Source organism: Neopelma chrysocephalum, unplaced genomic scaffold, assembly GCF_003984885.1.
Source record: "Neopelma chrysocephalum unplaced genomic scaffold, ASM398488v2 Primary Assembly neopelma1_84, whole genome shotgun sequence".
Lineage (NCBI taxonomy): Eukaryota > Metazoa > Chordata > Aves > Passeriformes > Pipridae > Neopelma > Neopelma chrysocephalum.
Genome location: NW_020897746.1, coordinates 4,958,400 through 4,986,113, shown reverse-complemented (window position 1 = coordinate 4,986,113; position 27,714 = coordinate 4,958,400). Strand labels below are relative to the sequence as shown.

At 52.1% G+C, this 27,714-nt stretch overlaps 2 protein-coding genes across 3 annotated transcripts in view; both read right to left on the bottom strand.

Moving 5' to 3' along the window:
• UNC13D (unc-13 homolog D) overlaps positions 1-10,013 on the bottom strand; it is a 14,337-nt gene extending 4,324 nt beyond the window's left edge. The window contains 22 exon segments of the mRNA XM_027691648.1: positions 47-235; positions 385-528; positions 1,096-1,216; positions 1,586-1,716; positions 2,012-2,063; positions 2,252-2,349; positions 2,436-2,492; positions 2,767-2,857; positions 3,128-3,252; positions 3,791-3,908; positions 4,133-4,236; positions 4,489-4,581; positions 4,878-4,982; positions 5,301-5,370; positions 5,569-5,637; positions 6,000-6,044; positions 6,172-6,349; positions 6,433-6,499; positions 6,712-6,771; positions 7,156-7,263; positions 7,528-7,560; positions 9,957-10,013. Of these exon segments, the coding sequence (XP_027547449.1) occupies positions 47-235; positions 385-528; positions 1,096-1,216; positions 1,586-1,716; positions 2,012-2,063; positions 2,252-2,349; positions 2,436-2,492; positions 2,767-2,857; positions 3,128-3,252; positions 3,791-3,908; positions 4,133-4,236; positions 4,489-4,581; positions 4,878-4,982; positions 5,301-5,370; positions 5,569-5,637; positions 6,000-6,044; positions 6,172-6,349; positions 6,433-6,499; positions 6,712-6,771; positions 7,156-7,263; positions 7,528-7,560; positions 9,957-10,013 (2,115 nt within the window).
• Positions 10,014-18,204: 8,191 nt separating this feature from the next.
• Positions 18,205-26,155, bottom strand: WBP2 (WW domain binding protein 2). Of its 2 annotated transcripts, none has more exons than XM_027691675.1 (8): positions 26,037-26,155; positions 24,273-24,381; positions 23,599-23,734; positions 21,994-22,086; positions 21,588-21,704; positions 21,247-21,369; positions 20,013-20,089; positions 18,205-19,838 (listed from the first exon to the last, which is right to left on the bottom strand). In XM_027691675.1, the coding sequence occupies exons 1-8, from the start codon at positions 26,093-26,095 to the stop codon at positions 19,785-19,787; spliced, it is 768 nt and encodes a 255-aa protein (XP_027547476.1). In that variant the 5' UTR covers positions 26,096-26,155; the 3' UTR covers positions 18,205-19,784. The 2 variants fall into 2 exon arrangements, with proteins under 2 accessions (XP_027547476.1, XP_027547478.1); XM_027691677.1 differs by having other exon boundaries at positions 26,032-26,151.
• Positions 26,156-27,714: the final 1,559 nt, after the last annotated feature.

The following is a 27,714-nucleotide window of genomic DNA, read 5'->3' as shown; positions in this document are numbered from 1 at the left end:
TGGCTATTGGGGGCCCACTGATCCCTATGAATCCCGAACTGGGGATGTCAGCTGAGTTCTCAGCGGCTCATCTCCCCCTTTGCCCAGAAACCGCGGCCAAATCCTGCCTGTCCCAGAGCAGTGCCCCCACACCAACCCTGTTGGCTGCTTCGCCCTCGTTCTGCTCACTCAGGGACAGAGCCTCAGCCCTCTCCTTGATGAGCCGGCAGTACATCAGGGAGATTTTGCACATATCCTGCAGGACAGAGAAGAAGCCAACGGGATTGAACCAGGCAGCATCGGGACCACCACAGGGTCAGGGGTGGGACAGGGACCCTGTCCACGGACACACCTCTCCAAGAGCAGGAGAGGAAATTCCGGGTGCTGATGCCCAGGTGTACAAACCTCCACGAGCTTCACCATGATCATGAAGGCTTCCTCGGGGTCCGGCCAGCTGAGCTGCTGCCAGGTCTTCACGATCTGGGCGTAGCAGGTGGACAGGTCAACAGTGGAGGTGCTGTGCTTGTTGTGCTCCCCAAAGGGCTTCAGCTGAGGGGCAGAGAAAGCAAATGGAACTTGTACAGAAAGATGCCAGCCCAGAGAGCAGAGCTGCTCCTTTGCTTTGTGGCTCTCTGGCCCATCATCAGCCTCATATATGCCCATGTCATCACACAGCCACTTTGGAGAGAGGAGGACATGAAGATGGGTGGACCAGCTCCCTGTTTCCCTTCATACTCCAACCCAACGTTGCTGGACCCCAGTGAAGAGGTGAGAGAAGCCTGTGGGCCCATGGCTGCCTTCCCTTCCCTCTTCCTAGAGGTTGGAAGCAAAGGGGATGCTCATGGCATGGCCCAAATGAAGGCTCCTCAGCTCACATGGGCTGCCAGAGAGCAGCGAGGGAAGGGGCACAGGGACACAGTGTGGGGCCAGGGTGGGATCAGCTGGTCCAGGAAACCACATCCTTTGTTATGCATTTGGGTGAGGAACCTGCTGCTGGGCTGCAAGAGACACCTACGTGGTGGTCTCAGTGCTGTGAGCCAGGCACAGGAGCAAGGAATGGAGGAAAGCTGGAGTGTCCCCACAGGGAAGAGGGAGATCTTTTCTTCCCCACATTACCTGGTCCATCTGGACAGCTCTCTGAGCCCTCTCCAGTGCAGTGTTGTAGGCCTTTTGCAGCCACTGGGGCACAGCTTCCTTGAACCACTGGTGGAAATTGCTCAGAGCCAGAGGTCCATCCCTGTGGATGAAGGCACCAGCTTCTCCAACCGCACAGCAATGGCATGGGGCTGTCACCCCCCCTGCTCTCACATCACCCCTCCTGCTCTCACATCACCCCTCACACACAAGCAACTGCCCTGAGGTGGAGGCAGCACTGTAGCAACTGTGATAAAGAGAAACCTCCCCTTGTCTGGAAGTTGAGGTATCCATCAACCCACCCAGAGATGAACCTGAAACCCCTCTGGTGACGCTCCCATCAACACCAGACACCAACAGCCTGGTCTGCCTGGTGTGTAACTGGTGATGTAGGTGAATGGGAAGGATTTGGGGTTCCTCTCAACTGCTCGATCCCTCCCTTTGGCATCTCTCCTCTCTCTGGGTTGGATACCTGCTCGGGAGGAAGTCCTTCATCCGATAGAGCTCCTGTAGGTTCATGTAGAGCTGGAAAAGGCTCTCAGCTGTGGGCTTGGACATGCTGCTGTCGACCTCGTGCAGTTGCTCCTGGACATGTTCCGCAACCTGGGAAGAGGGAACTGTCAGTGAGGGTCCAGCTGAGAAGGCTCCTTCTGGAGCCACAGGGTGAGGGTCAGCTCAGGGGATTCCTCTTCCTTTTTGGTGGCATTTCAGGAGATTCACTGGGTGAAGTAAACAGACCATAGTGCACTTATGGGCATGCACAGAGAGATGGGGACTTTCCCTGCCTTACTGTTTTTCCAGGCTTGCAACAATCTGTTACCACCTGAAGAGTGGCCAAAATCTTGGACTGGCTTTAGACCTTAGTCCCATGAGTGCAGAGCAGCCCAGGCTTGCTCACCAGGCTCTCCAGCTCCAGGTAGGCAATGGAGAAGATATTCAACTTGAAGGTGCTGCAAGAGAGAAATGGGGCATCAGGAGCCTGCCAGCCCCAGCCCAGCAAACTCTCCCAGACCGTGCCCTTATCCTGAGGGCAAGCACAATACAGGTCTGAAGGGCAGAGGTGGGACCAGAGATGCTACCTGTGGAGCCCAAGGGCCAAGGAATGAGGCATCAAAGTACCCTGTTGCTTGGAACCTACTTAATGAAGAATTTATTCCAGATTTTGTGGCACTGCTGGAGATCTTCTATCACCTCCAGGAGGAGTCTGGACAAGGCTTTTCCATTCTCCTCCATGCTCTGCAAAGGAAGGAACAGCTTGTTTTGGATACTCGGACATTTTGAGGTGACTTCACCATATCAGGGAGGCAGAGATGGGAACTGACCTTCACTATGGGCTTGAGGTGCTCCTTCTGCATGTGAAACCACTCTGTCGTGCCTGACTGCAAGAGAGGAGTCCTGATGGGATGCCAAGGAAGCAGGAGGAGCAAAGACAGCTCTGTCACTCCCTTCACTCTCCCTGTCCCCTGGGTGGGGTCAGGACCCAGCTCCATGTGGTGGGAACCACAGGCTGGGACCACCAGTTTGAAGAGGGGTGGGTATTTCCCCCACCATGGTGGATTTGCTGAGGTGTGGGCATTGGGCAGAAGATGTAAGGGAAGGGAGACCCAGAGGGTCCCACCTCACTGGGTCTGGGGTGGGTGAGACCCCTGGTACCTTCAGTGCCGTGGAGATCATCTGGGGCAGGTCGGGGCTGAGCGTGCACAACTCACGGAAAGCTTTTGTTTTGCACATCTGGACCAGGACCCTGCAAAGAGAGAACCTCAGGTAAAACCCAGCACCAGCCACAGAAACAACCACCTCTTTCCCCAGAGACCCTACCCAAACAGACCTTCCCCTCCCAACAACATCCCCCATGGGGAGCCCAGGATGAGGGACAGGACAGGACAAGTGTTACAGCAGCCTAGAAGGAGTCAGAAAGGGCTCACAAAGGTTTTTGCTCAAGCTCACAGGCTTGTCCCTCACAGTGGCAAAGTCCTACGACCCCACACTCAGGTGGCACCGGTGCCTGACTCACCGGAGCAGGGACTGGAGCCTCTCCTTGGACCTCGGGACAGAGAGGGGGAAAATGATGCGGTACCTCCGGATGAGGGAGACCCCGTAGGTCAGCAAGGACTGGAAGGACTCGGCCAGCTCTGCTTTCTGGAGAGAAGGAAAGAAACGTCCCCCTCAGTGACAGGCAGATGCCTGCAGGACCACGGCACCACCGCGGAGGGAGCTGGTGGTCCCCATTCCTTTCCAGCCGGCTCCAGGGATGGGAAAACCCCCTGATGCCTCGATTAGCTTCTCCCTGGAGGGGCTGAACTGAGCTTTGTTCTTAAATCTCATTGCTATGCATGAACAATTCAGGGTCTCAGCAGGGTGCAGGGATGCTCTGGGAAAACAGGCAGGGAAAAGTAGGAACTGGGTCATATTTAAGTTTGGCAGGGCGTTGTGATCGACTTGATGGCAGGGATGGAGGAGGGGAAGGTTGCACAAAGGGGAAGAGCTTCTTCTCCTTCTTGGAGAGGAGGGGAACAAACCACCGGGAAATGTCTTCCAGCTGCCCCGGCACCCCTGTGCCCTTCCTGGAACACTGGGAGTGAAATGGCCCTGGGAGCTGGGAGGAGAGGCTCAGGGTTGGATGCATGAGGCACCTTTCCCTGATCTCTGCCCACCAGTGGTGCCAGAGCCCCCTCACCTGCTCTGGCCTGAGGCGCTCCTGTGCCCACTGGTACTCGATGCTGGTGATCTGGTGCAGGAGGCAGCTGCTGTTGAACTCGAGGCTCTGGTAGAGTTTGCTGTATGCCAGCCACTTCCTGGGGAGGAGAGAGGGCTGGGATGAGCCCCCACAGTCTGGGGAGCATGCAGGGGTCAGCGTGGGGCTCCCCCACCCACAGTCACAGGGGTAGGACCCAGGTCTTCTGGGTGCAGGGGACACCACACTGAGCTCATGGGGGACACTAGCTGCGGTCAGACAGTTCCAGGGAAGGCACTGGGGCCCTTAACCCCCCAGGAGACTCCCTGAGTGTGGGGTACTCACGCCATGACCTGGTGGAAGTCAGAGAGATCCTTCTGTGTGGCGTGCAGGTACAGCACGGTGCTGGCGTGGCTGCTCAGCTCCCCATCCCAGGAGATGCTCCCGGCCTGAGAGGATGGAAAAGGGGTGATGTGTCCTGGAGCAACACAGGATGAGCAGGGAGGGGGACAGGTGGGGTGTATTTGCAGGACCATGGGAGGAGTGTGTGTCCTGTAAGGATGCCAGGCACAGGCAGGGATCATCCTGACCCTTGTTCCCATCACGCTGCACGATGTGTCAGGGGCGATGGGCTCCAAAGGAAGCCCTCACCCAGCCCAGCTGCTGGAGGGCTGCTGCTGGCACTGGTACAGCACCAGTACCTGGTGCTGAAGGATCTCGTAGGACACCAGCTGCTGCAGGAGGTGGCGATGGACGGTGTAGCTCGGCTGTGTCCGGCTGCACGTGGTGGCCCTCTGAGAAGAGACAAGGCAGAAATAACCATCGCCTGCCTGAATATGCAGGGACACAGAGTGGGGACATAGGATTCAAAAAGTATGGAGCTGGAGAGCCAAGGGGTGCAGGTGCACCAGGAGCAGGGTCCCTGTGCTGGCACAGAGCTCAGGGAAGGGCCCAGCACATGCAAACCCTGGTGCTGGCACCTCTAGTCCTTGGGCAGGGATCTCTGACCCCAAGATAAGCCCCAAGGGATGGGAAACTTCCTATCCTGCCAAGGTATTGGGAAGGGAAGCCTTTCCCCTCCCTCTCCCACCTTCTTGTGGGTCAGTAGGAACTGCAGGTGACAGTCTCCCCGGTTGGGATACGTCTCAGTCCGTGGCTCCAGCTGGTACCACTGGTCATTCCAGCAGTGCAGGTCCTGGAGGCACAGAGACAAGGATGAGTTTCAAGCAGCCTTCCTGGGGGAAGGATCCCACTTAGGGACCAGGGAATCCTGATCTGCATTCATGGGACAGAAATATTGTATTTGATTAAAAATACAGGATGTACAGTGACTGAGTGAGTGTGTTGTAGTGACTGTGGCACCTGCCACCACAGCGAAACACCTGACATGAGTCTGTGGCTCTGAGCCAGGATTCTGGTTGTGCTGGGTGCTGCCACAGTGCTGGGATACTGCCTGGACCCCTAGAGGTTTAACTGGTGCCTGGAGAAGAGGATGATGCACCCTGGCACTCACCTTCAGGCGAAGGACCACGTTTCCCAGGAAATCATCCTGCCCTTTGTCTTTGCGAGCATCTTTAAAGATCCTGAAAGACACAGACAAAGGAGGGGGTCAGAAGGTGTCCTGTAGCTGTGACCCAGCCACGGCTGAAGGGAATGAAGGGTGGCACAGACCTGCTGCCCTCCCTCCCTCCTTCCAAAGGTGATTTTTAAAATCCAGCAGACAAACAAGCATTTTCCAAGCCCTCTTCCCTCAGCAGCCTTGGGGCCTCACCAGCACCAACCGTTTGAGGCCGTGGAGGTCCGTCAGCTCCCCCAGCTTGTGCCGCATTGACTCCACCACGTCCGAGTCCCTGCCAGGGGAAAGGGGGAAATTCAGGGAGAAATGATGGCAGAGGAGGGAAGGTACAGGAGGGGGGAAGTGTCAGGACAGATGCCACCCCTAAAAGCAGTCAAAATCTGCAAGCATGTGGCTTCTTTCCATAAATAGAACCCAGGCTCAGGATTAGCCCTGCCTGGGCTCTCTCTGCTCGTGCAGGTCACATCCTGCACTGAGCACTGCTGCAGCAGAAAGTGATGGGAAAAGGGGTTCCTAGTTGGTTTCTGGGACTTTTTAAGGGTGCAGGTTGGAGGACCACCTCAGGGACCCTCCTAGTAGGCAGGAATCCCTCAGGGCAGGCTCTTGGGGTCACTGGCCAGGGATGCTGCCACTCACCACATGTCCAGGTGGAAGCTGGCTGTCTCCACATCTTCAAACTCCCTGCAAGGCACCGGCAGGATGCTGTTACTCAAGTAACATGAAAGTGGTGAAGCCCTTTGTCCACCCCCAAGAGCCCTGGCCATGCCATCCAGCCCCCCAACAGCAAAGCCAAGGGGTGTTGGATTACAGGATAAACGTCTCGTCCCACACCGGGCTGAGGGTCTGGCTTATGACTTGTGTGCGATGGATCTGGTCTTCAGGGATGAGGTCTTTGACCACAGCCTTCATCCTCTTCCTGTGGTCAGGGTGGGCTGGCTCCTGGCTCCTGGCCTCGATGCCCAGCAGGCAGTATGGGTCGCTGAAGCCTGTGAGGGAAGAGCCGTGCAAGTCCCGTTTGGGAGCAGCAGCTGCCCCTTTTCTCATGGGACACCCACCCGACCCCACTTACCGCTGACATCTTTACCCAAAATACCCTTGGCTTCCTTCACAGTTGCTTTCAGGCAGTAAATTGGGCTCTGGAAGAATGAAAAAAATAACTACTGATGTGCAGGGTCACCAACCCTGCGAGGAAGGATGGGGCTGGAGCAGAACCACACCATCAGCTTCTACCCAGGCAGTGACAACCCCAGGGCACCCCAAATCCCAAACACAGGGGCCAGGAGGCACTGCAGCACCTCAACACCACCCCAATACAGGGTCCCAGCAGCATACTGGGGAGAGACCATACCTCCAGTTCCATGACCTGCTGCATGATGACACTGTGCTCCTTTGCATCCATGCCGAAAGCCTGTGTGGATATCACAGTTGGTAATGGATGCTGCCCTCTTAACACGGCTGGAGAGCAGCCAGGGGCTTCCCTCCACTCCCTGGGAGCCAGCTGCAGCTCCAGGAGAGGAGCAAAGAGCCCAGCAGGAGGGCTGGGGACCAGCTGAAAGCTCTTGAGGGAAAGCCTTCTTCCCACCATCCCAGGCCTAAGATAAACATTTCTCCCTAGGGCTAACATTTCCCAGCCACAGGCTGTCCCAGCCCTCCAGCTGGATCCTGCTGCTACATCTTTTAAGATGCTTGTTAAAAACTCCCTCCAAGTGACCCCCACCATCCCCTTCAGCTGGGAGGATGGATGGGCACATCAGGGGACAGGTTTGGGGGACTCCATCAGGGGGGGACCCACCTTTTGCACATAGGAGTAGAGCTCCTGGGAGTCTGCAACCTGGTGGGGCTCGGGCTTGCCCAGGCGGTGCCGGATGGTGTAGAGAACCTCCTCGTAGAGCCGGTCCAGCTGTGGGGGGACAGTGCTGACACCTCACGTGGGGCCAGGCTGGTGGGGACTTGCTCCATGCATCCCCCAGCATCAGTGGGGTGTCCCCCTCACACTTCTTGAAGATCCCACTGGTCCCTGCCACCCCCTGAAACAAGCCCTGCTCACCCACCACTGCCTGTCCCTGAGGAGGAGCTCCAGGAGCTGAGCCATGTCCCCAAGCCCCAGCAGCACTGCCACCCCCCAGTGCCACCAAGGGAGACCGTGGTGGGGCCTCGCTCATACCTCTGCCTTGGAGAACCGGTGGGATAGATCCATCTAGAGAGAAAAGAGAAGCAGAGAGTTTCCCGTAAGGTCTTGTGGTACAGGGTGGTTTGGGGAGGAAATCGTGGCCGGACAGGGCAGGGCAGCCAGGGTGGGGTGGGATGATACACAGTCCATAAGGGTGGGATGCCCCAAAGGGTGCTGTGACACCCCACAGGCACCACTTTCTCTGTCACCCCCCAGCAGGGCAGCAGTGGGATGTCACCCCCAATCCCTGTTAATTGAGGAGGGGACAGCAAGGATGGCAACAGCCATTTGGGGTGACCCTCAGGAGGCTTTAAAGGCCAACTACCCTCCTCTCACCCCACAGAGCTGCTTCCTCCAGCAGGGCCAGGCTGGAGAGCAAAGCGGCTGAGGGAGAGGGCAGGTGGCCAAAGCACAGTGAGGAGCTGCAGGCTGGGCAAGGAGATTCCAAAAAACCTCAGGATTTGATGCACTGCTCCATTCCCTCACTTGAAGGATGACCAGCAATAGCACTGCCTTTCCAAATGGGAATTAAATTAAAAGAGCCATGTGATGAGGCACTGCCTGACTCCCCTGGCACTCACCCCAGGACTGGCCGGGTGGGTCCTGCTGCCCACGCAGCCCCTGCCATTCCACACCTAAAATGTCACCTCCCACTCATCCCAGCTCTGCGTGGGTCCAGCAGGGAGATCAAACCACTTCTGCCAACCACCTTTTCCCTAGAAAACCAGCTCTCAGCCCATCCTCACCCCCTCTTCCCTCCCCGAGGCTGAGCTTGTCCTGCATCTGCTTCTCTCACCACGGCCTGGATTCAGGCACCACCACAGCCCAGAAACTCATTCCTGCTGCAGAGCCTGCCCAGGTGACGGTGACTTTGCCACTGCCATGAGCTGGGTGATGCCACCAAAGGAAGGGGACCAGTGCTCCTGTGCCATCCATTATGGATCCCAGAGCTGGAGCCTCTGGGAGTACAAGGGGGTGACGCCAGAAAATATAATGGAAATTTTTGAAATGCATTTGGGCCTTTCTGTGTCGAGCAAAGTTCCTGTGCCCACTCAGCCAGGGCTGCATGAATGGATGCATGAGCCCTACCTGTGGGTCAGCCCAGGCCCCAAAGTGACCTTAGGATACCCCTGATAGAAAAAACCCAACCCCGAGCTGGAAACATTAACATTTGCTTATGGCAAATCTAGGGCTGGCATAATCCCCCAGCCATCTGGACTAAATTCAACTCTTCCACCCTCGACAAATTTAACCCTTGATCTACTTCTCTCCCACCTGCCTCCTCATACCTTCTTTCACCTGCTGGTGGGTGTTGGGGGCTGTGGTGGCTCCTGGGAAAGGCCCCTGGAAAAGGGGGACCTATTGCATGCAGGAGGATCCCAGCCTGCTCTTGCCTGCCCCTGACCAGGGACCATCCCCCTTCCACTGCTGCTGGCACTGTTCTGCCTTCAGCATGGCATGGGGGGTATGGCCCCATCCCGAATCCTTCAGCATCACCACGGGCAGTGCTGCCCCATAGCGAGGTCATGAGCGCAGAGGGGAGAGAAAAAGGACATCATTCCTCTGCTGCCATCACTTATCAGCAAGCCACAAGCATCTGCTCCTTGTCCAGCAGTGGGGTAGCATGAGGAGTAAGGCAGGGGAGGAATTGCTGCTGATTTGGGGGGCAGGTCCCTGCTGCTCCCTCCTGCCATCGGGTGCAGCAGCTGCAGGATCTGCTCCGTGTTTGCCCATATGTGCATGGGACCGGTTAAGCTAAAGCTGAGCTGAGCCACCAGGATGTGTTTACTGCTGCTAATCCCCACGCCAAGGGCCCAGCTCAAATCCAGGAGTGTTGCTTACATCCAGGTCCAGATACAGCCACCAGCATCACCCCACCCCAGTAGCTGCAGCAGTGTCAGCAGTGCAGGAGGCCAGCCTGGCTGTGGAGATGGGGGCATTTGGGAGGGAGGACAAGTCCTGAGGAGGGGTGGGTCATCCCAGGAATCCAGCACAAGGGATCAGGCCCTCATGCTCCCAGCAGCACTGGTCAGAACAGACACCGGCTGCCGGTTTGCTGCAGAGGAAGTTTGGTTGGGTTGGCCCAGGGCAGGGCTTTGGGGGAGCTGCTGGCAGGAGGAAGCCCAGAGGGGCTGTGAGGTGCTGGGAAGCTGTAGCTGAGCTAAGAGGGGACCCTCAGTGCCAGCACAGAGCTGCAGCCAACCCCACACACACCCTTGGGTGCACATTTACACAGGTTTGGTTCCCCCATCCCTCAATCACCCTTGCAAAGCATCACATCCGGGACATGGACTCCATCCCTTTTCTCTCATTCCCCTTGTACAGCCTGAGCATCCAGCTCTGCACCCCAGGGTGCAGATCCCCTCCTGGGGCCATTGCACCCCAAACACGCTCCCCAGCTCCCCGGGCTCAAGGCCACCTACCTCGGGGCCCTCGTCCCTAGGGAGGGTCCCCGCAGGGGTCTCGCCAGCAAGATCCATCTCCGGGGGAGGCTGAGCACGGCAGGGGAGCGGCTGCAGCTCTGCCTGACGCTGCTGCCTCTCCCAGTCACTCTCTTGCTCAAAGGAAACCACAGACCTTATCTCGCCGTGGCCATTTTAGCAAGCGGAAATGCACACAGGGCTCCTTCGAGAGCAGCTTCCCAGCACCCCCTCGGTGATGGGAACTGCCCTCGTGGAACAGATGGGATGGGGGCAAAAGAAAGGTGTCACACCCCGTCTCTGCTGTTATTTATGAGTAAGGAATTGGGAGCAAGTGGACGGAAATAGTCCTGAGATGCCAAAGCCCAGCAGGGAATGGGGGTGATGGGGAGGATTGGTGGAGGCAACATGGAGGATCTGGGCTCCGATGTGTATTTGGGATCTGTCATGCCCTGTGAGCGCAGACAGAGACCCTGCAGAAAGCAGGAGGTGTCTTCAGCCCCAAAGGATGGAGGGGGTTAAAAACCCCGTGCAAAAGTTGCAGGGTGGGAAACCCTTGTGACAGCCAAACGTGTTGGACAAGGCTGGGCTGAGAACTGATGCAGTGAGTGCAGGTGCCAGGGAAAAGGCATGTGGCCTTCTTCCCAAAAAGACTGTCCAGACAGAGCTGGTTACCGAGAAAAAAAAAACAGGTAGCAGGAAAAGAAGTTAAACACTTGTGCTTTACCATCAGCTTTCATTCTTGTAAACACTTTATCTGATTGCAGCTCCCCAGGCAGTTGCCTGTCACAGACCGGCAGCGGCGCCCGCCCCGCGCAGATCCCTATCGGAACGGCTGCGCTGGTGGCAGACGGGGGGGAAGGCATGAGTGGGCACCAGGAGATGGCCAGGGGAAGAACAGCTTTGCTCCTGGATGTCTGCCATACCCTACAGGCACATGGAAGAGCAGCCTGGCTGGGGCTCCCAGGGGCTGTTGAGCTGCAAAAGGATTTGCTGCTCAGCGGCCAGACCCACAGCCCAGGGCAGGGCAGGGACATCAGCCCGTGCTCAGTGTCACTGCTGGGGTTTGGTGTCGCTGCCGGGGCTGCTGAGGAGCCACAGGCCCTGTGCAGCAGGGCTGTGACCACGGGTGATGCTGTACCCTCTGTTAAGGGGAGTTTTGCCTTCCCAGCCTTCCCGTTTCTGGCCCATGGACACTCCTGGAAGCCATAAACAAGATGCTTCTGATGCAACACAGGGGGCAGAGGCTCCACATCGGGATCAGTGGTGCTTTGTAGCCCTTCAGGGATTTCTGCTGAGTCCAAACAGGAAGCCATGACCATGGAAACTGCATGGACAGTTTGTCCCCCTAACTACTGTGGAAGGCATCACAGTCCAGCAGCACGGAGCCCGTTGGCTCCAACCAGGGCTGCAGGAGGATGCTGGCAGCAGCATCTCTGGGAGAGGACAGGGGCAGGCAGCCAGTCCCTTTCAGCCTTGCAATCATCTAGTCCTCTAATTAAGGCAGATTGCTCTGTTTTAGCTGCTTTAGGAGAGACACAACTTCCCTTTGCCCTGGAACCCTGTAAGAGCAGGTTATATTGGCAAGAGAGGTTCCCTGAAGCTGGGAGGCCAGGAGGTGGAAAAAGGGCTGTGGGCACTGGGGGAGGTGGGTTAGATTTTCTTTGTCCAGGTCAGCCAGCACAGGGCTGATGCCAAGAGCATCAGCCAGGGGCAAGGGCATGCCAAGGTATTCTGTGGAATAAAAATCCAGAGATACAGCGAGACACTGAAAAGCTGAAATCCACCCTGAGATTGTTCAGCCTCATCTCCCAAGGCCTGAAAAAGCTGCTTGTTACAGTTCTGCTCTCTCCCATGTCAGGAAAGCTCTGGTATCTGTCCCAGGCACTGGTGCAGTACCCGGTACAGAGGAACTGGGCTTCAGCATCCCTTCTGCACTCCCCAGTTTGGCACTGGAGCTGCCTCCTCAGCCCACACCCAGTGAGAATGCCCATCCCCTTTGCTGGCAGAGATGCTCAGAGGTGCTTGCCCAGCCCTGCCAGCCTCAGCCTTCACTTTATCCAGCCTAGCATTGGCTTCACCTTTACAAACAGCTTAAAAGCATCTCCTCCCTGGCTGATGGAGGGGGAGGTGGTGGAGGAGCCACTTCCTACTCCCATGACACACACAAATGCAGTTTAAGGATCTGGGACATCAGTGCTCCACTGCAAAGTGTTGTCAGTGGGAAGTAGAGACATAAAGTGCACGATGGCCTTTGGAAACAATTGCTGTCATCTCTGCTCTTAGCTTTGATTGCAAAAGCAAAATCTGGTCCAGCAAAGAGCAACCACAGAGATAAAGGCAGGATGTGGATGCAACATCTCCAAGCTGCTCACACCTTTTGCTGCTTCTTGCCAGCAAAAAATGAAGTCAAAGAGATGTCTTTTGCCTCAAGCAGCACAGAGAGAACAATCCTCAAATCCACCTCCCTTCTTGTAACGCTGAAGAAATAAAATACACTGCACATAAATACTGGTAAGCATCAGGCAGTCATTCTCTAGCCAGGAGCTGATGGCTGGGCTGGAATTTTGCAGGTTTTAGAGAGGAAATGTTCAGCTTTGGTGTGGAAGTGTCTGTTAAAAAGGAGTTTCCCCACCAGTTTCCCAGCTGGTCGCTGCACTGGTTTGCAATGCCTGCTGGAAATGCTTGGGCACAGCCAGCTCTCCCACCAGAGGCCAGCACGGTCCTTAGGAAGGTCTCTGTGCAGGGCTCATGTGGATTTGTGCTTCTGTGTGTGCCAATGGAGATCAGGTTTTGTTTGGTGACCAGGTTTCAAGAAGAGCAAATATCCTTTTTTCCCCCCTGGATTTTACCAGCAGCCACCTGCTCCACAAAACACCAGTGACAAAAATCACTGAGCTCCCATATCTCATCATATTTGCACCTTTAATTACTCCTTGTCCAGGAAACAACAGGAAAAGCCATAAAAACAGCTCCACGATGAGCACAGATTTCTGGCTAGTAGAGACAATCCCAATAACCTCTGTGCCCTAAACTGGCAGACAACTAGCAAGACATCCCAGACACCCAGGTCAGGACTCTCCAAAGGGAGTGGGTCAGCATTCCCCAAACCAGCCCTCCCTCCCCACACCATCAGTCTGCCTCCTAAAATAACTACAATAAACACACACAACATAGAGTGAAGCCTTACATTCATTTTAAAAACAACTCATCCCAAAGGAAAAAACCCTTTATACCTGTCCCTGGTATAAGCAAAATCCACTGTAACCAACAGGGTTATAGGTGCTGCTGAGAAAACAGATCTCCAAAGAACAAGCATTATCACCCTCTTTAAAGGGAATCATCTTCCCCTTTTAGGAAGGCCTGGGAGGAAAGGACCCTCTGCCAGCATTAACAGCAGTTTATCTCCTACCTCTTGGCTTGATAGTCCTGGAGCTGCAGCCTGGCCTCACCCTTATCTCTCGGATGGAAATGGGCAAATAGTCAAAAAATTGATTTCAACATGTCCCTCCCTCACTTCTCCTTTTAAACACGGGGTCCAATGACTCTGCAAAACCCGGCTGCGCCTGCCCGAGGTTGGCAAGGCAGCCAGTGCAGGCACAGGACAGAGGAGAGGAAGGTGGTTTCGAAATGAGAAGAGGGACATCCCTGTTCCCCCTCCTCGGGACTGCCCAGATGGGGTTTCTGCCCGGGAACTGCTGTGTGCTCTGTGATGAGTGATTCCATACCCAGGAGGGATGTCAGCCATTCCCCTTTCCTTGTTTACTGGGGGGCCTTCCAGTTACTGCTGCCCTAAGCCCCACATCTCTCCTGCCACAGGCTCTCCTGAGAGCTTTGAGGGCACCTCACAAAAACTGATGGCAGCTGGGAAGGAGTGAGGGAACACACAGCACCTCCCACATCATTTGGGCCATCTTAGGATGATGTCAAGGCAAGCTCCATCCTTCTGGGAAGAGCAAAGGGGACTTCCAGCCACCCACACAGGACAGGGCAGTTGTGAAAGCTCTGTTCCCCCTGGGAGCCCCGTGCAGCAGCACAAGACCTGCCAGATCCATAGCAGGGATGTTGCAAGGATGACTCTGAGGAGGTCACAAACTTCATGTGTAGTCCCCACTCATTTGCCTCACAGCACCTTGTGAGCACTTGAAAATGTTTTCACCATCACTGTCATGTGCTCTGTGCGTGCAGCAAGTATTTCTTCCACTTCCCTCTCCTAGTGAGATCAGTTCAGTGTTGGACACTGGATTTATCACCCCCTCACTGCAGGGCTGGGGCAGTGGCTGCTCTCACTGTAGGGACAGGGAACGGGAGACAAAGATTTCAAGGCCATTTTATGTGCTGGTTTGGGGACTGAGTTGAGAGCAGGTGGAAGAACTTGGGGCTGAATCCCAGATACCCTCCATGCCCCATGGTGCCCATTAACCAGCTTATCCTGGAGCACACATGCCAAATTATCGACCACCTTCAGCACCAGAGTGCTTCCCCCACAGGTTTTCCACCAACAATTCTCCCCACACACATTTCAAAGCCCCTGAGGAGCCTTCCAAGCCCTGTGGAGCCACAGGCTTCGATGATGGGAGGAGGTTGCAGGGCTGAACCCCTCCCACCACCTCCAGATTCCAGACAGACATACCAAAACATGGAATATTATTGCAGTCAATCCATGCCATGGGGAAAGTGACTGTGCCCCAGCCAGGGCCCAGCCCTTATGGAGCAAAGTACTTGGAGGAGGAGGAGAAGACACGACTTGAGCAAGGGAAAGGAAAGGTTTAGAAAGATGGGATTTGCTGAACCAAGCTCACAAATGGAGCCAAGCTGATACCTTTTGCTCCAGTATCCAGGAAATGCCAGGCAGGCTGGGAGGAGGCAGCAGAGATGGATCCTGGATCGTTTCGCCCGGAGGTGTGAGAGCCAGCAGCCCCCACCAGCACGTACAAGTCCCTGCTCCTGCTCTCAGTGACCCGAGTCCTTTCACATCCCGCTGGGGCCTCTTGGGGTGGCTCAGTGCTGGCCCCTGAGCAAGGAGGGTGCTGAAATACCGGTTTCCAGTTCAGTCTCATGGTGGCAGCTCTTGGAGCTGACTCACTCAGGAGAGCAGACGGGTGAGTAACACCCGCTAGGGCTGCAGAGAGAGCCCTTGACTAAAATAAAGATCCCCACCCTGCGCCTTCTGGCATTTCACACCAACCCACAAACCCCCACGTTTGTCACTTGGGCTTATCTGTGCAGCTTTAACCTGAAACCGCCCCCTGGTCGCAGCCTGCCTTGGCTAAACCCACCCCCACCACACACCTGGCAGTTCTTCACAGCTGGAGGAGCCTGTGATCCGACTGCTTCAGCCAACACGAGCCACTCCCCGGCCAGGGCTGGCCTTGCTCCCGGCTGCTCCGGGAACAGCTGGATCCAAACTTCACCCCACGCCTCCTTCCACCTCCAGCAGCACTTGAGAAAGGAGACAGTGCTGTGAGCCAGAGCTCATAAATCACAGTGTCCATCACGTGGCAGAGATGCAATTTGACCGTCTACAGTTCGGAGAGTGGCTTGAAGTCCTCACAAACCTCAAAGGAAGGCACACAGAGAGCACAGGGAGGTGCTGGCCAGGTTGGGTTGACCCCAGTCCCTTTGACTGCTCAGTGCATCCCCCCAGCTAGGAAAAAAATAATGCAAAATAATGATTTTTATGCAGTAAATTGCACTAAGTTGGAGCAATTGAGGTAAAATCTGGGCAGAACAGTGTGGAGGAAGAGGAGGGCTCTGTCTCTTCCTTCATCCGGAGGCAATCCTGGGCAAGCACTTGTAGGATGGGGTAATCCTCACAGGGTGAGGATCCTTAATCCTGAAGGATGGGGTAATCCTTCCAGGGTAAAGACCTTCCCCAGCCCCCAGGGACAGCACCAAGATTTCAGGGCCAACAGTAGGAAACCTCTAAGTAGCACCCGCAGTTCCTGCAGCAACAGTTTTTTTGCGTAAGATCTCAAAGCACTTTGGAAATACCCAGTTACACCACTCTCCCCAAAGGAGGGAAACAGTCACCTTTTCAGCATGGGGAGCAGACACAAGGGGCAGGGGAAGACTTCTCAGGTGAAGAGCCTGAGTCACACCAGGGAGACAGAACTGCACATGGTGGTGGAAAATCTCTCTCTGCCAAAGGATTCAGCACTAACTGTTCCCTATGGCCCCTCTTTTCCTTCAGTAGTATAATACCATCCAAATACTGGAATTTAATGGTACCAATCTGGCTTTCACATGACATCCTTCTGCTGCTCAGCTGGTTAATCATTTAAGCAGGGTCCAGACCTGGAGACGTGTTAATGCACAACATTTCCTGCTGCCCTACTCCCACCCCACTCCAGAGCAGCAGCAGACTTTCAATTGCACTTCCCTGCTTTAATATTTAAAACCTTTTATGTGGGCAGCAGGACCAGCTGACCCTTCCATGCTTCCTAAGCCCTTTCCCAAGCAGAGAACAGCTTCCCGTTAGGGAGATGGCACTGAGTGCTGAATATCTAAGCCAAAATTGGGGTTTCAGGCAGGGATTCTCACCAGCATCTAGAATTGTGCTGCTCCACTCAGCCCAACACCTGCATGAGCCCTGCTTGACTGTGTGACTTGCCCCAGCCTTTTGGCCCCACAGCTTCAGCATTCCCAAAATGTGCTTCACTTCCCATTAGCACACACTCCAAACAGGCAAGAATACCATGCTCAGTCTCTTTGTTTCGCTCCTCCTCCCCTCCCCACAGACCATGACCAGCTCCAGCCCGGGAGAATGGGAACATTCAACCCCAAACCACTGTGAAAAGCCCACAGTTCAAAAGCCAGATTTAGCTCAGTGACATCCGTGCTGAGGAAAGGAATATTTCATTTATTCCAGCCTGACTCATCCTCTAAATATATTTCCCTTTTTCCAAACAGCAAACCTCGTGGTGTCTCTGCAGGTCTTGCCCCTTGTCCACGCTAAGGGAAGAGACTCAGCTTGAACCATGGAGCCCAGTTCCCATGGGAGCAGGTATCTAAATGTTTCTCTCCCAAGCACCTTTAGTTGAGGAAAGATTTTTAAAAAGCCTCTTGGATTTGTTCTGGTGGCTGGCCTGAGAGCTGCACAGGGAGCTGGGCTGGGCAAGAGACCTGGAAAGTCCGTGCAATCTGTGTTTTCTAGGATTCTCTGTCTGGGAGTAGAGGGTAACTGGGACAGAGCCAGTACAGAGAGGTTTCTGCAGCATCTTACAGTTGAATGGATGTGATTGAGGAAACCTTGATGTGAAGTAATTTAATTCACAAAACAGGATTTATTCCGTTCCTAGTGGACTGTAACATTTTATCTCTTAAATGTTTTCCTGCTCCACCCACCTCTTCTACAGAAAACCAACCCAAGTGGCTCAGCCAGCCTTAAAATGCAGTAAAACAGCCATGTGGGAGGACAGGAGAGTCAAAAGGGATGTAAAACAGAACAGAATCTGGAAGATGTCCACCCCAGCTGGTCAGGGAATTCAAGAGAATGAAGGCAGCCAGTGGCAGCTGGGAAGAGGAATGAAACCAAGGGAGGTTTGGATGTTACCTGGAGAGCAGCTTCTTCTGAGTAACTCCTGCTTGACAGGTGCCAGTGGAACCAGAGGGGCTGATCAGGATCTGATCCCACGTGGAACACGCCTTTCCTGCCCTGCCAAGAGACACTCACAGGCCTCGTTCGGCTCAGAGGGAGGAACAGCTCCAGCACTGCTGCTGGAGCACATCCAGGAGGAAGGGGCAACAACTCCTCACTTTTCCAGGGAGAAGAGCCACCAGGAGCACATCTGAGGAAGCTCCAAATAACTGGGCAGAACTACCCAGGCGTCTCAGCACACTTACAGGGGAAAAAAACCCAAATTATGGATTGCTTCTAATTAGAGACATTTTAGAGGCATTAATTAAGCTGTGTCCCTCAGCTACCTTCTGCAAAGTAAAACAGTAGAGAGGTTGCAACTTTTTCAGGGACAATTGGTCTGGAAAAAACACCTGGGTGACACATCTGGGTAAAGTGTAAAGCAGTCACTGCACCAGCTTCCAAGAGGAATTGTGAAATAGGCTTTTGTTGAAAGATTCTAACATCTTATTTTCATTTCACAAAGTCAGCCAAGACAAATCAAGCCACTGATGTCAGCAATGGACAGCCAAGAACAAAATCCAAGTGATTTTGCTGTTTAATTCTCCCTCTCCCCATCCAAAGCTACCAAGTCACCATCAAGTTTCCCCACTCACACACAGATGCCCCAAGTTTTGAGCTGATTTCTGTTTATTTCACAGTCTTGGCAAAACAAATCTGCATTCAAAAGTTCATTTAACATTAATATATTAATCAAACATTTTCAAAATAAATACTTTTTTTAAAATAACCATTTCTTTACATCACTGCAGTAGCAATTCTAGAAAAGTCAGTGCACAGATAGTAGCAATTTCATTAATCAGCTAAACTCAAACAAAAAGAAAACAAGAGGTGGACCTTTTTTCTCTCCAACCAGGCTGCATGCAGCAAGTCTCAGCAGTTCCCTAGCACAGGGATCTTTCATCACACTTGCTGGGAAGGATTTTCTCTCTCAGCTGTCAGAAGTCAGTGAAGTGTGACTTGTGCAAAGCTTTGTACAACACAAAAGTTTCACAACCCAGATTCTGGTCAGTCCTGCAGAGGTTCTGCACTGGAGTTGTTGCTAATGAGACCAAGGAGTCAGTGCTATGGAAGGAAAATGCTGGAACCCTCTGAGGAGTCCGTATTCACATGACTGGGAAGTAAATTCACAGCTGGAACAGGAACACTAACAGCAATAAACAACATTCAAACCAGCAGCTCAGTTGTACCTTACAGCTTATTCCAAAGTTTTGCATACTCTCTCAAGTGCTTCCAGGGCAGAAGAAGTAAAGCAACTACTTTCTCCTCCTTAACTGTTAATTCACCAGGTAAATCCCAGCAGCAAGATGCTTCACTGGCCAAAAAGTGTAACTCGTGTTACACCAAAGAAAAAACAAAAGTGCATTGTAGACTATAAAGGGAATATTCAGGACTTAGTGACTCACATAACTGGAAAAAAGAGAACAGTGTTCCCATGGGATCTAAACTAGTCAGATGCTACTAAAGAACCCTGTAAAGGACAGTGTTTTGTCTGAGGAAGGGAAGCTCATCAATGTTGTCATACACAGCATGCAGCAGGAGAATTTGGAGGGCTACCAGATTATTCACTATGATCGTCAGGAATGATTTAGCTAAAAAAAAAAAAGAACCCAAGGAAGTTGAATACATATCTGAAAAATGTCATAGGTCTATCTCCTTTGAGATGCCAAAGGTTCCCTTTGAAGCCCTTTCTTGGTAGCAGAGGGAAGAGTTGGATGTGATACTCCGGGTTGAGAGGAATAACCAGAGACATCCCTGTGTCCAGAGGTGCTCTTGGATACACACTAAGGTAAAACAAAGACACCTCCCACCCCCCAAGAGCCTTGTTTCCATGTTATGGGCATGTTAATCAGCAGTTTGGAGCAGTTGCTTACTCTAAAGAGGTATAATTTAAGTATCAAAAGAAACAGAGCTGAGGGAAGCAATCACAGATGAAGAGAACCTCCAGTTGTAGCGATGCCGCGCACAGGGAGGAGGGAATGCTGCAGGACAGCAAACTCCCAGTGCTCCAGAGGTGACCCAGACTGCTGAAATCCCTCCCCTTGCTCTGCACAGACCTACTACTAGAGCCCCTGAAAGCCATGTGCCTTGGGGGAAGGCTCTACTCCTCAGTGCTATGGACTGTGCCCCAGAATTCTGCCAAAATGGAAAAAAAAAAAGAAAGCATCGAGTTGGAGAAGTTCTGTGTCAGCTTATTGGTTTTTCTTGTCCTCTGGTGGGAAGTATGGAGGAGGGGGTGGCTGGTCCTGGAATGAAGAGGATAAAAGATCATCAGGTCACTGCTAAGAAAAAATAAACCCCCCCAGAAACCCCAAGACAGCAAAATCAATTTGGACAAACTCTGCTGTGCCACTGAGAGAAGAATTGCCAGACACACCCTGGGGCTCACCCTGCAAACCCAGAAGGACACAGGAACTCACCGTGGGCATGTAGACGTTGTGTGGGTTGCCTGGGCTGTAGTAAGCACTGGCAGCAGCTTCAGCAGCCTTTGCTTCAGCTGTCACAGAGAGAGAAGTGATAGGTTTAGGGACACAGAGAACTCTTACAATCAAATAAAAACTCCACATGTTCCATCAAGTGTTACTAATAAGGCATGATATAACCAGTGCTCGAGTTGCAAAGTAGCTACAACACACAACTGAGCATTATCTCTTCCAGTTACCACAGGACTGTCAACTCCCAGTGAAAGAGACCAAGATTTGGTTAGGAAATGTCAGCTGGGACCTGCCTGCCAGCCATAAAATGCTAACTGCTGCCTTGCCTGAATACAGGCAGTACCCTTTAAACAGGCAGTGAACAAACCACCCTTCCTGGGAGTGAAAACACAAGGCAAAACAAAAATCAGCACAAGTTTATAGCAGCTCAGGGGATTCGTGTTTTAAAGACGGAAATTTATGAGGATAAGCCAGATTCTCTGTTTCTGCAGAACACAAAAATCTTGTACAATCCTCTGGAGCAGTGCCACTTTCCAAATAATAATTCAAGGGTGAATAGTTGTTTATTCAAACCTAAGAGAAGTTAAACCCTTATCTAGAGAAATATCCTTATCTACGAGAGCTCTATGGCTGTGTCCAATCACAAAAGCTCTTCCCCTCCCCAACATGCAGACCTATGAAGAACACGTTCAAAATCATTTTAATAAATCCCAAAGAGTGAAAAATGAGACTGGTATTTTCCCAGCTCCTTTCCATCATCTAGTTCTCTGTTCCATATTGTTTAAACAAAAGTAATCAGGCTAGAGTGAAACAGGGAAAGGGGGAGCAAATATCACCCAAGACACATTTACAAACTAAAATGGGCTAGAAACACATTTCACCATCAATTTCTTTGTGTTGGTCCATTAGGGCAAGATTACCACCACAGGAGAACCACAAACTGTATTTTTTCTGTCAAAAGAAGAATAAATCCAGCTGTGAAATACCCACTTATGGTGTCTACCCCAGAGAGAATCAGGTTGGCCTCCAGACTGAGCTGGATAGAGAAGGCTGGAGACAGAGGAAGGGCTGCAGGAGCTTCCTAATCCCTCTCCTAAACAACTTTAACTTCTAAAGTGGAGCTTTTAAGTTCCCCAGAAGAAAACAGACAAGAAGCAATGTCTGCCTTATTGGTAACAAAAGTGTCATGAGCTAATTCACCTGGACACCCTTTTCTTACCTGCAGGAGTGGAGGGCAGGTCTGGACCACTGACGGGGGGTTCCATGGGCCCTGGATATGGTGGGGGTGGAAGCTGCATGTAGCCCCTGTCTCCATCAGCCATGGGAGGACCAGGATAAAAGTCTGTCAGGAAAGGGAATCACACAGTAAAAGACTTAAGTCCTTTGGGTGGAGTTACACAGCCAAAACAAGCCAAGGCAAACATAATTAAACTCAACAACAAAAGTTGTATAAAGTCATCGAATCCAATCTAAAATACTATGTGAAATTTGCATTCCCCTTTTTACCTATTTTAACTCTTACCAACTGGAACAATCCCCACCCTCAAATCCCAGACTTACCAGGAGGAGGTGGAGGGTATGGATAGCCCCCGTTGGCTGCAGGTGGTGCAAAAGCATAGGATCCATTTGGCATGTAGGAATAGCCATAAGCTCCACTGGGTATTTCACCTCTGGAGACTGGAAAAGTGAAGACAAGACCTCATGAAAACATCAAGCCTGCATCAAATGAACGCCAACAAACTTAAGGAGTCCTTATGGGAAAAACAAACAAGTGTCACCCCAATAAATCTGCTGTTCACTGGATGGGAAAATGGTATTTTTAAAAGCAAGCAAATTTCAGGTAAAGCCTGAAACTCATACATATTTGAATCCAACCTGCTGCAACCTAGAGCTGCCCTTGCTGTGTGATGAAGGCAAGGCCTCCCAAAACCACAAAACCCTGGCACAGACCAGCAGACTCTCATACCTTGTGATGCCACGTGCAGCATCCTCTGCCCGAACTCGATCGCACCCCCGGCTGAAAAGGTCATCTTGAACGTGGCAGATCCTTCCCAGCCACCTGAGGGAGGAAAGACAAGAGTTCAGAAGCCAGGAGAAGCTGTTTCCGTGCTATTTAGCTTCCATGCTGTAACTACAGACGCCCTGCATATAATTCTTTAAAGAGCTTATCCCAAAAATCCAAGGGAAAAAAAAAATGCAGGTGAAGTGGCAGAATTACACTGCCATCAGAAAAATTCCCAGTGTGGTATTGTCAGGTCAAGAGACAATATGAGGGAGACCTTCAAAAGCTTTCTGGAGTTGTGGCTGTTGCCACACCAGCTGCCACAGCTATCAGGAGCACTGGATTTGCTCCTGCTTTGGATAAGATTAGTACAGAAGACGGGGATTGTGTTAATCCCGTTTGCTAAAAAGCCTTTGCAACTACACCTGTCAGCTACAAATTAGTTTGGGAGTTTGAGTGTCCAACGAAGCAAAGAGCCTAATGAAGAACATGGTCCACATAAATCCATTAGGAGTCCACAGAAGATATTTCAAGCCAGGATAATAATAATTAAAAAAAAAGAGAGAATTTGTGACATCTCGCATTACAGAATAAAAAAGGAAAACATGCACAGAGTTACAACAAAGCATCAAAGCAGAAGCTGTGGCAGAGCTGAAACAGAAACAAGGAGATTAAAGAGCCTTTCTGAGCTAAACCAGAGTCTCATGGCTGTTAAGGCAACATCATCATTAGAAGAGAGGGCCTCTGGGGAAAATTCACAAAGATTTAGCTAAAGCCCTTTGCCTTTCACACAGTTTAGTTTGTCTTTACTGCCTCTCACACTGGATGGTCCCACTCTGCTCCCACACAGAGGTTCCAATGCTGATTTCAGGGTTACAGCTGAAGGCTCCTAAGCCCCAAGCTGTGATTTCCATGCCACAACTAACAGACTGAACTGTCTGAGGATGAAAGTTTGCTGGACTCTGTGCCTTTGGTAAAAACAACGGTCAAACCCAAAATTACTCTTGAAACATCTGCCACAGCCTTTTCATTGAACATAATGTGAAACAGCCCCTTGAAGATTCCCCCTAATTTCAAGAGAGTCCATTCTCTTCAAAGTGCCATTTTCACTGCCAGGATGCACCACAGCAACAGCACAAGAAACACGATGGAGAACAGTGCTCTGGGGATCTGCACCTGAGAACACAAACAAATCCAGGAAGGATCCAAGTCCTTGGCACAGGAGGACCTGGATGCAGGTGGGACAGGTGACCCCAAGTGACCAAAGCAAAATCACACCTCACTTGCTGACTCCACTCTGATGTTTACTTGCTGAGATCGCTCGGTTGAGTGAACTCAGTATTTTGCAGAGGGCAGGAATGAGGTGGGTTGCAGAGCAGACCTGGTCACTGTAGCTGAACAGGGAGCTGATAAGGGGAATATTTTTAGCTGCCAGTTTCAAAGAAAGAAACACATTTTATCAGGACTGTGAAAACCCATTTGGTCAGTGTTCAGTTTTGGTTACCCAGGACTTTGCCAGGAATTGAGCAGCTGAACTGAGACACAGAACATACCCTGGCCCATACGTACCTCCTGCCTCTGCTTTCACTGTGCCCTTGATATAATTTGCTCCAAACACCGGCTGCTTAATCTCACAATCCTTCAACAAATAAAAGGGCATCACGAAAGACTGCATTGCATCCTTCCCCTTGGACACAAAGATAACCTGAAAAGGGAATAACATTACAAAAGCTCCTCAAAACAAGCAGGAAGCAGAGCCCCGAGTTATTACCTGAAGAGACTTTCGATGGACTGAAACTCCCTCCCACATCATCAGTCCTGCAAGCCAAAAGCTACACAGAACAGCCACAGGGGTAAACCAAAGCCTCAAGGTAATAAGGCCTTCCAAGAAGTGCCTTGCTCAGATAATACTCCTCCCAGCTTCCAGAGAACTCGCTGCTCCACACAGCTATGATTTAGTAGCTGTGCTGTTGCATTCAGCATTTCCAGACCATTGCTAATTTCCAATTTGAAGATGCCTGATGGACTAAACAGCTGCCTGTACAAGGACTAATCAGATTTATTATCTTTTGACAAATAGGTGGGATATGCAATGAATTCATAATGCTTCCCAGAGGCAGAGGGATGAGCCTCACTTCAAGCAGGAGTAGATTATCCTGACTTTCATGCATTGAGGACGTTTAAATACAGAATGGCAGAGAGCCTTCATCTCCTTACCCAGGACAAAGCCTTTCACCACTTACCCGGTAGGGAGTCAGGAAAACACTCCCTTTCTTGGTCCCTTTGAAGGCCTCTGGCATCGGTTCCATATCACTGAAGGTAATTTCTACATGGTCATAGGTCATCAGAACACTGCCAACCATGAGAGAACAGACAAGTGTTAAGGCCCAAGGCAGAAATGCAACATGCACATAAAGTTTACTGACCTACCAAACCTGCGTGTTCCCTCAGGCCCTTGCTGAGCAGACAACATCAATCTGGTTTGCTTTTCTATTCTGTTGGCAGCAGCAACTGAAGGAGCATTGGCTGCTTGTTCCCTCCTTGGTGTGCTGACACAGCTGCTGCTGTTTGTGTAGCCGGGCAGGGAATCCACTCAATTGAGCTGATCAAGATCTCAAGACATTTCCTTTCTTTTTTTTTTATTTATTTTTTATTTTTGAAGTTGTGTTGCATTTCTGCTGGGTCAGTTCCCTAATTCAGTTCCCACATGACAGGGGAAGGGCTGCAGGAGCAGGAACTGCTCAGCCTGGCTTATGCAACGCTGGTTTTTGAAGGTCTCACCATGGCTGAAGCATGTCTGTCACAAAAATATGATCGAAAGGAACTCCCCCTTCCTTTCCACAAGACCTCATTAACCCGTGTTGCCTGCACCAATTCCTTAATTCTCAGTTAGAAAGTGACCTGATTAAAACCTTGCACGGACACAGCAGGTAACTTGTATTGACACAACAGCACCCACATTAGGGACTGTAATCCCTAAAGCTGCAGAAACCTCCACCACCTCTATCTTTGGCAGCTGGCCTGTTTCCATCCTCAGTCACTCGCCTTTGCCTTCTGCCAGCAAGTACCTGTCCCTCCAGGAAAAGCTCTGGAAGTACAGAGGGGCCAGCTCTGCCCAGGCTGCAGCATTCCAGCTGGATCAGCCTAGGCTGCCACAGGACAGGCAGCGCCCGATCCAGGGCAGGCTCACAGCTGGGGACAGCAACACTTTTAAGCTGCTGCAGTTGTTTCAGCAAACGCAAATTCAAGCACCAGAGTCGATCTTACGAAATTCTTCCAAGAAAGGCCACATCCCAAGGGGAAGTCGGGCGCAGAATTCCTACGCCGACGCTTAAGTGGCCCCACGGAAAGAAGCCCTGAAGGATGAAGCCCTCCCTCCTCTGCCCCCGAGGCTCCTGTGACTGCCACGTCAGACCCAGACAGAGGGTGCGGGCAGCCCTTGGCCGCGCACACAGAGGCAGCTCTGTGCAGGCTTGCCGTTTCCATGGTTATATCCCAGCACCGTTCTCCAGCACTGCTGCTCCTTCCCCAACACACGGGGCCAGGAACCAGCAAACCACGCCGGGCCTCTGAACCGGGACACGATGCAGGTGCAGCAGGCGAGAGCATCCCCGAGGGGGGATCCCAGACCACCTGGGTGGGAGCTGGGCTCTGCCAGCCCTCCCCGGGCACTGGGGATGGCGGCGGGAGACGGCAGCAGGCGGGGACGGGCGGGATGCTGCGGGGAGCGGCGCGGGGCCCGCGGCTGAGGCCCAGCACAGCTCTCCCCGGGAAGGCCCTGGGGCAGGGGGGTGCGAACAGCCCGCAACCCGCAAGGAGACGAGGGGAGGATGAGCAACGCCGGCACCGAGAGGTTTAAACCGCCCCTTTTCATCCCCTTACCACCCCTCTGCCCACAGACAGCTGCTCCCTCTGAGGGGGAAGGCAGGAGGAGGGCGGGGGGGGGAGAAGGCAGCTACCCCCCGGCCGCCGCGGCCGGAGGAAGGGAGAAGGGGATAGCACCTCACTTCTCGCTGTTGTTAACGATGACGCCGCCGCCCTCCGAGTGGTTCTTGTTCAGCGCCATCGCCACCTCCTCCTCCTCCTCCTCCTCGCAGCATCCACCGCGCTGTGCGCCTGCGCGGGAAAGGGGTGCCGTCACTGGGCGCGCGGGACATACTGGGAACTGTGGTCCGCTCAAAACACGCAGCGACGCATTCCTGTTTTTCTGCGCGATGCATGCTGGGAGTTGTAGTCCTCACCCTCCCCGCTAAGAGCCTTCTGGCTTGGCCGCGCGGTGCGTTCTGGGAGTTGTAGTCCTCCCGCCGGCCGCCATGACACCCACACCCCGCCCCTCGGGGAGCAGAGTGTCATGGCGGCCGGCGGCTCGCCCGGGGAATTGCCCGCTGTGTGTAAATAATTGCGATGTCCGGTGGAGTAAAATAAAAATAATCCCGCATAGCCGGTGGTTCTGCACATAGAATGAGGTTTAGCCCCTTTAAACAGCGAAGAGGCTCCACTTCCAACAAATTCTTTTTGTCATTCACGTTTAAGGCGCTTCTCATGTTTCACACAGTTGCAAACGGATTTTTGAGCCTGATACCGGGCTGGTTTCCGTGCTGGAATCGAGCACATCCGAAAATTACCCCTTTATATTGGAGCGTGTGGTAAAGATAAACAAGCAAGGACCGTGTGTGTGTGTGTCTGTCCGTTTGTCTGTCTGTTGGGAATCTGGGAGCAGTGAAATACCTGTGGCATTTGCAGAGCTGCAGAGAGGGTCTAATCTCCTGCCTCCAGATGTGCAAGTAGGAGGAACTCCTAAAAAATTAATGATTGCATAGTTTCATTAAAAATAGGAGCCCTGCAAAATTATTCAGCTGTTTTGATGGGCTCCCTCAGATCAATAACTGACAACTGTATATCAATAATACACAAATAAGAACATATATTACCCTAAATTATATCTTTTCCTATGGGTTTGAGCTTTTCCCTGCAGGCTTTGTAGCCCAGCCCTGTCTGAGTGCCTGAGAACCAGATGCGGGGTAGAGGGGAAAAGCAGAGAAACTAAATAATGGAAACAAGATTTAAATAAATACGGTGACATAATCTGTACGGTTCTTGGCAAGAAAAGAACAAGTTTGTGCTTTTCATATCCGCTTCTTCAGTAAGCAGTAAGTTTCCCTTTTAAGAAACAGCTCTAACAAACAGTCCTGATTCTTCTCCTATTAAAGTCAGGAGCAGAATCCACTCGGCTGCTACCAAAGTGCCCAGCTGAGGCATTGCCGCTTCGCACGAAATATCAAAAAACAATCAAATAACTCACCAATTAACATTTTTCTCCTAGCTGCAGCTGGCATTTGGTATTAAAAAATGCAGTCTTCACTTTAAAAAGGATGCTGGTGTAATTGCCAGTGTGTGGGGGAAGCTCTAGACCTCCTCATAGCATAGAAAACCTTGAAAATTTATACTCTAAAACTTGAAAACATGAAGAAAAAAAACACCTAATCTGTTCATCTTTGTTGTTTCTAAGCTGAGGACAGACACAGAAGAGAAGACTGAGACAATTCATTGTTTTGAATTGCCCAGGGCTGACAATATTGTTATTGGATTTTATTATTCTTCCGCTCCTTTTGCAGCCGAGCAATAAAGATGTGTATTTGGCGCAATTCCCTTAGACAAACTTGGAAAATAAAATCTGCGTACAGG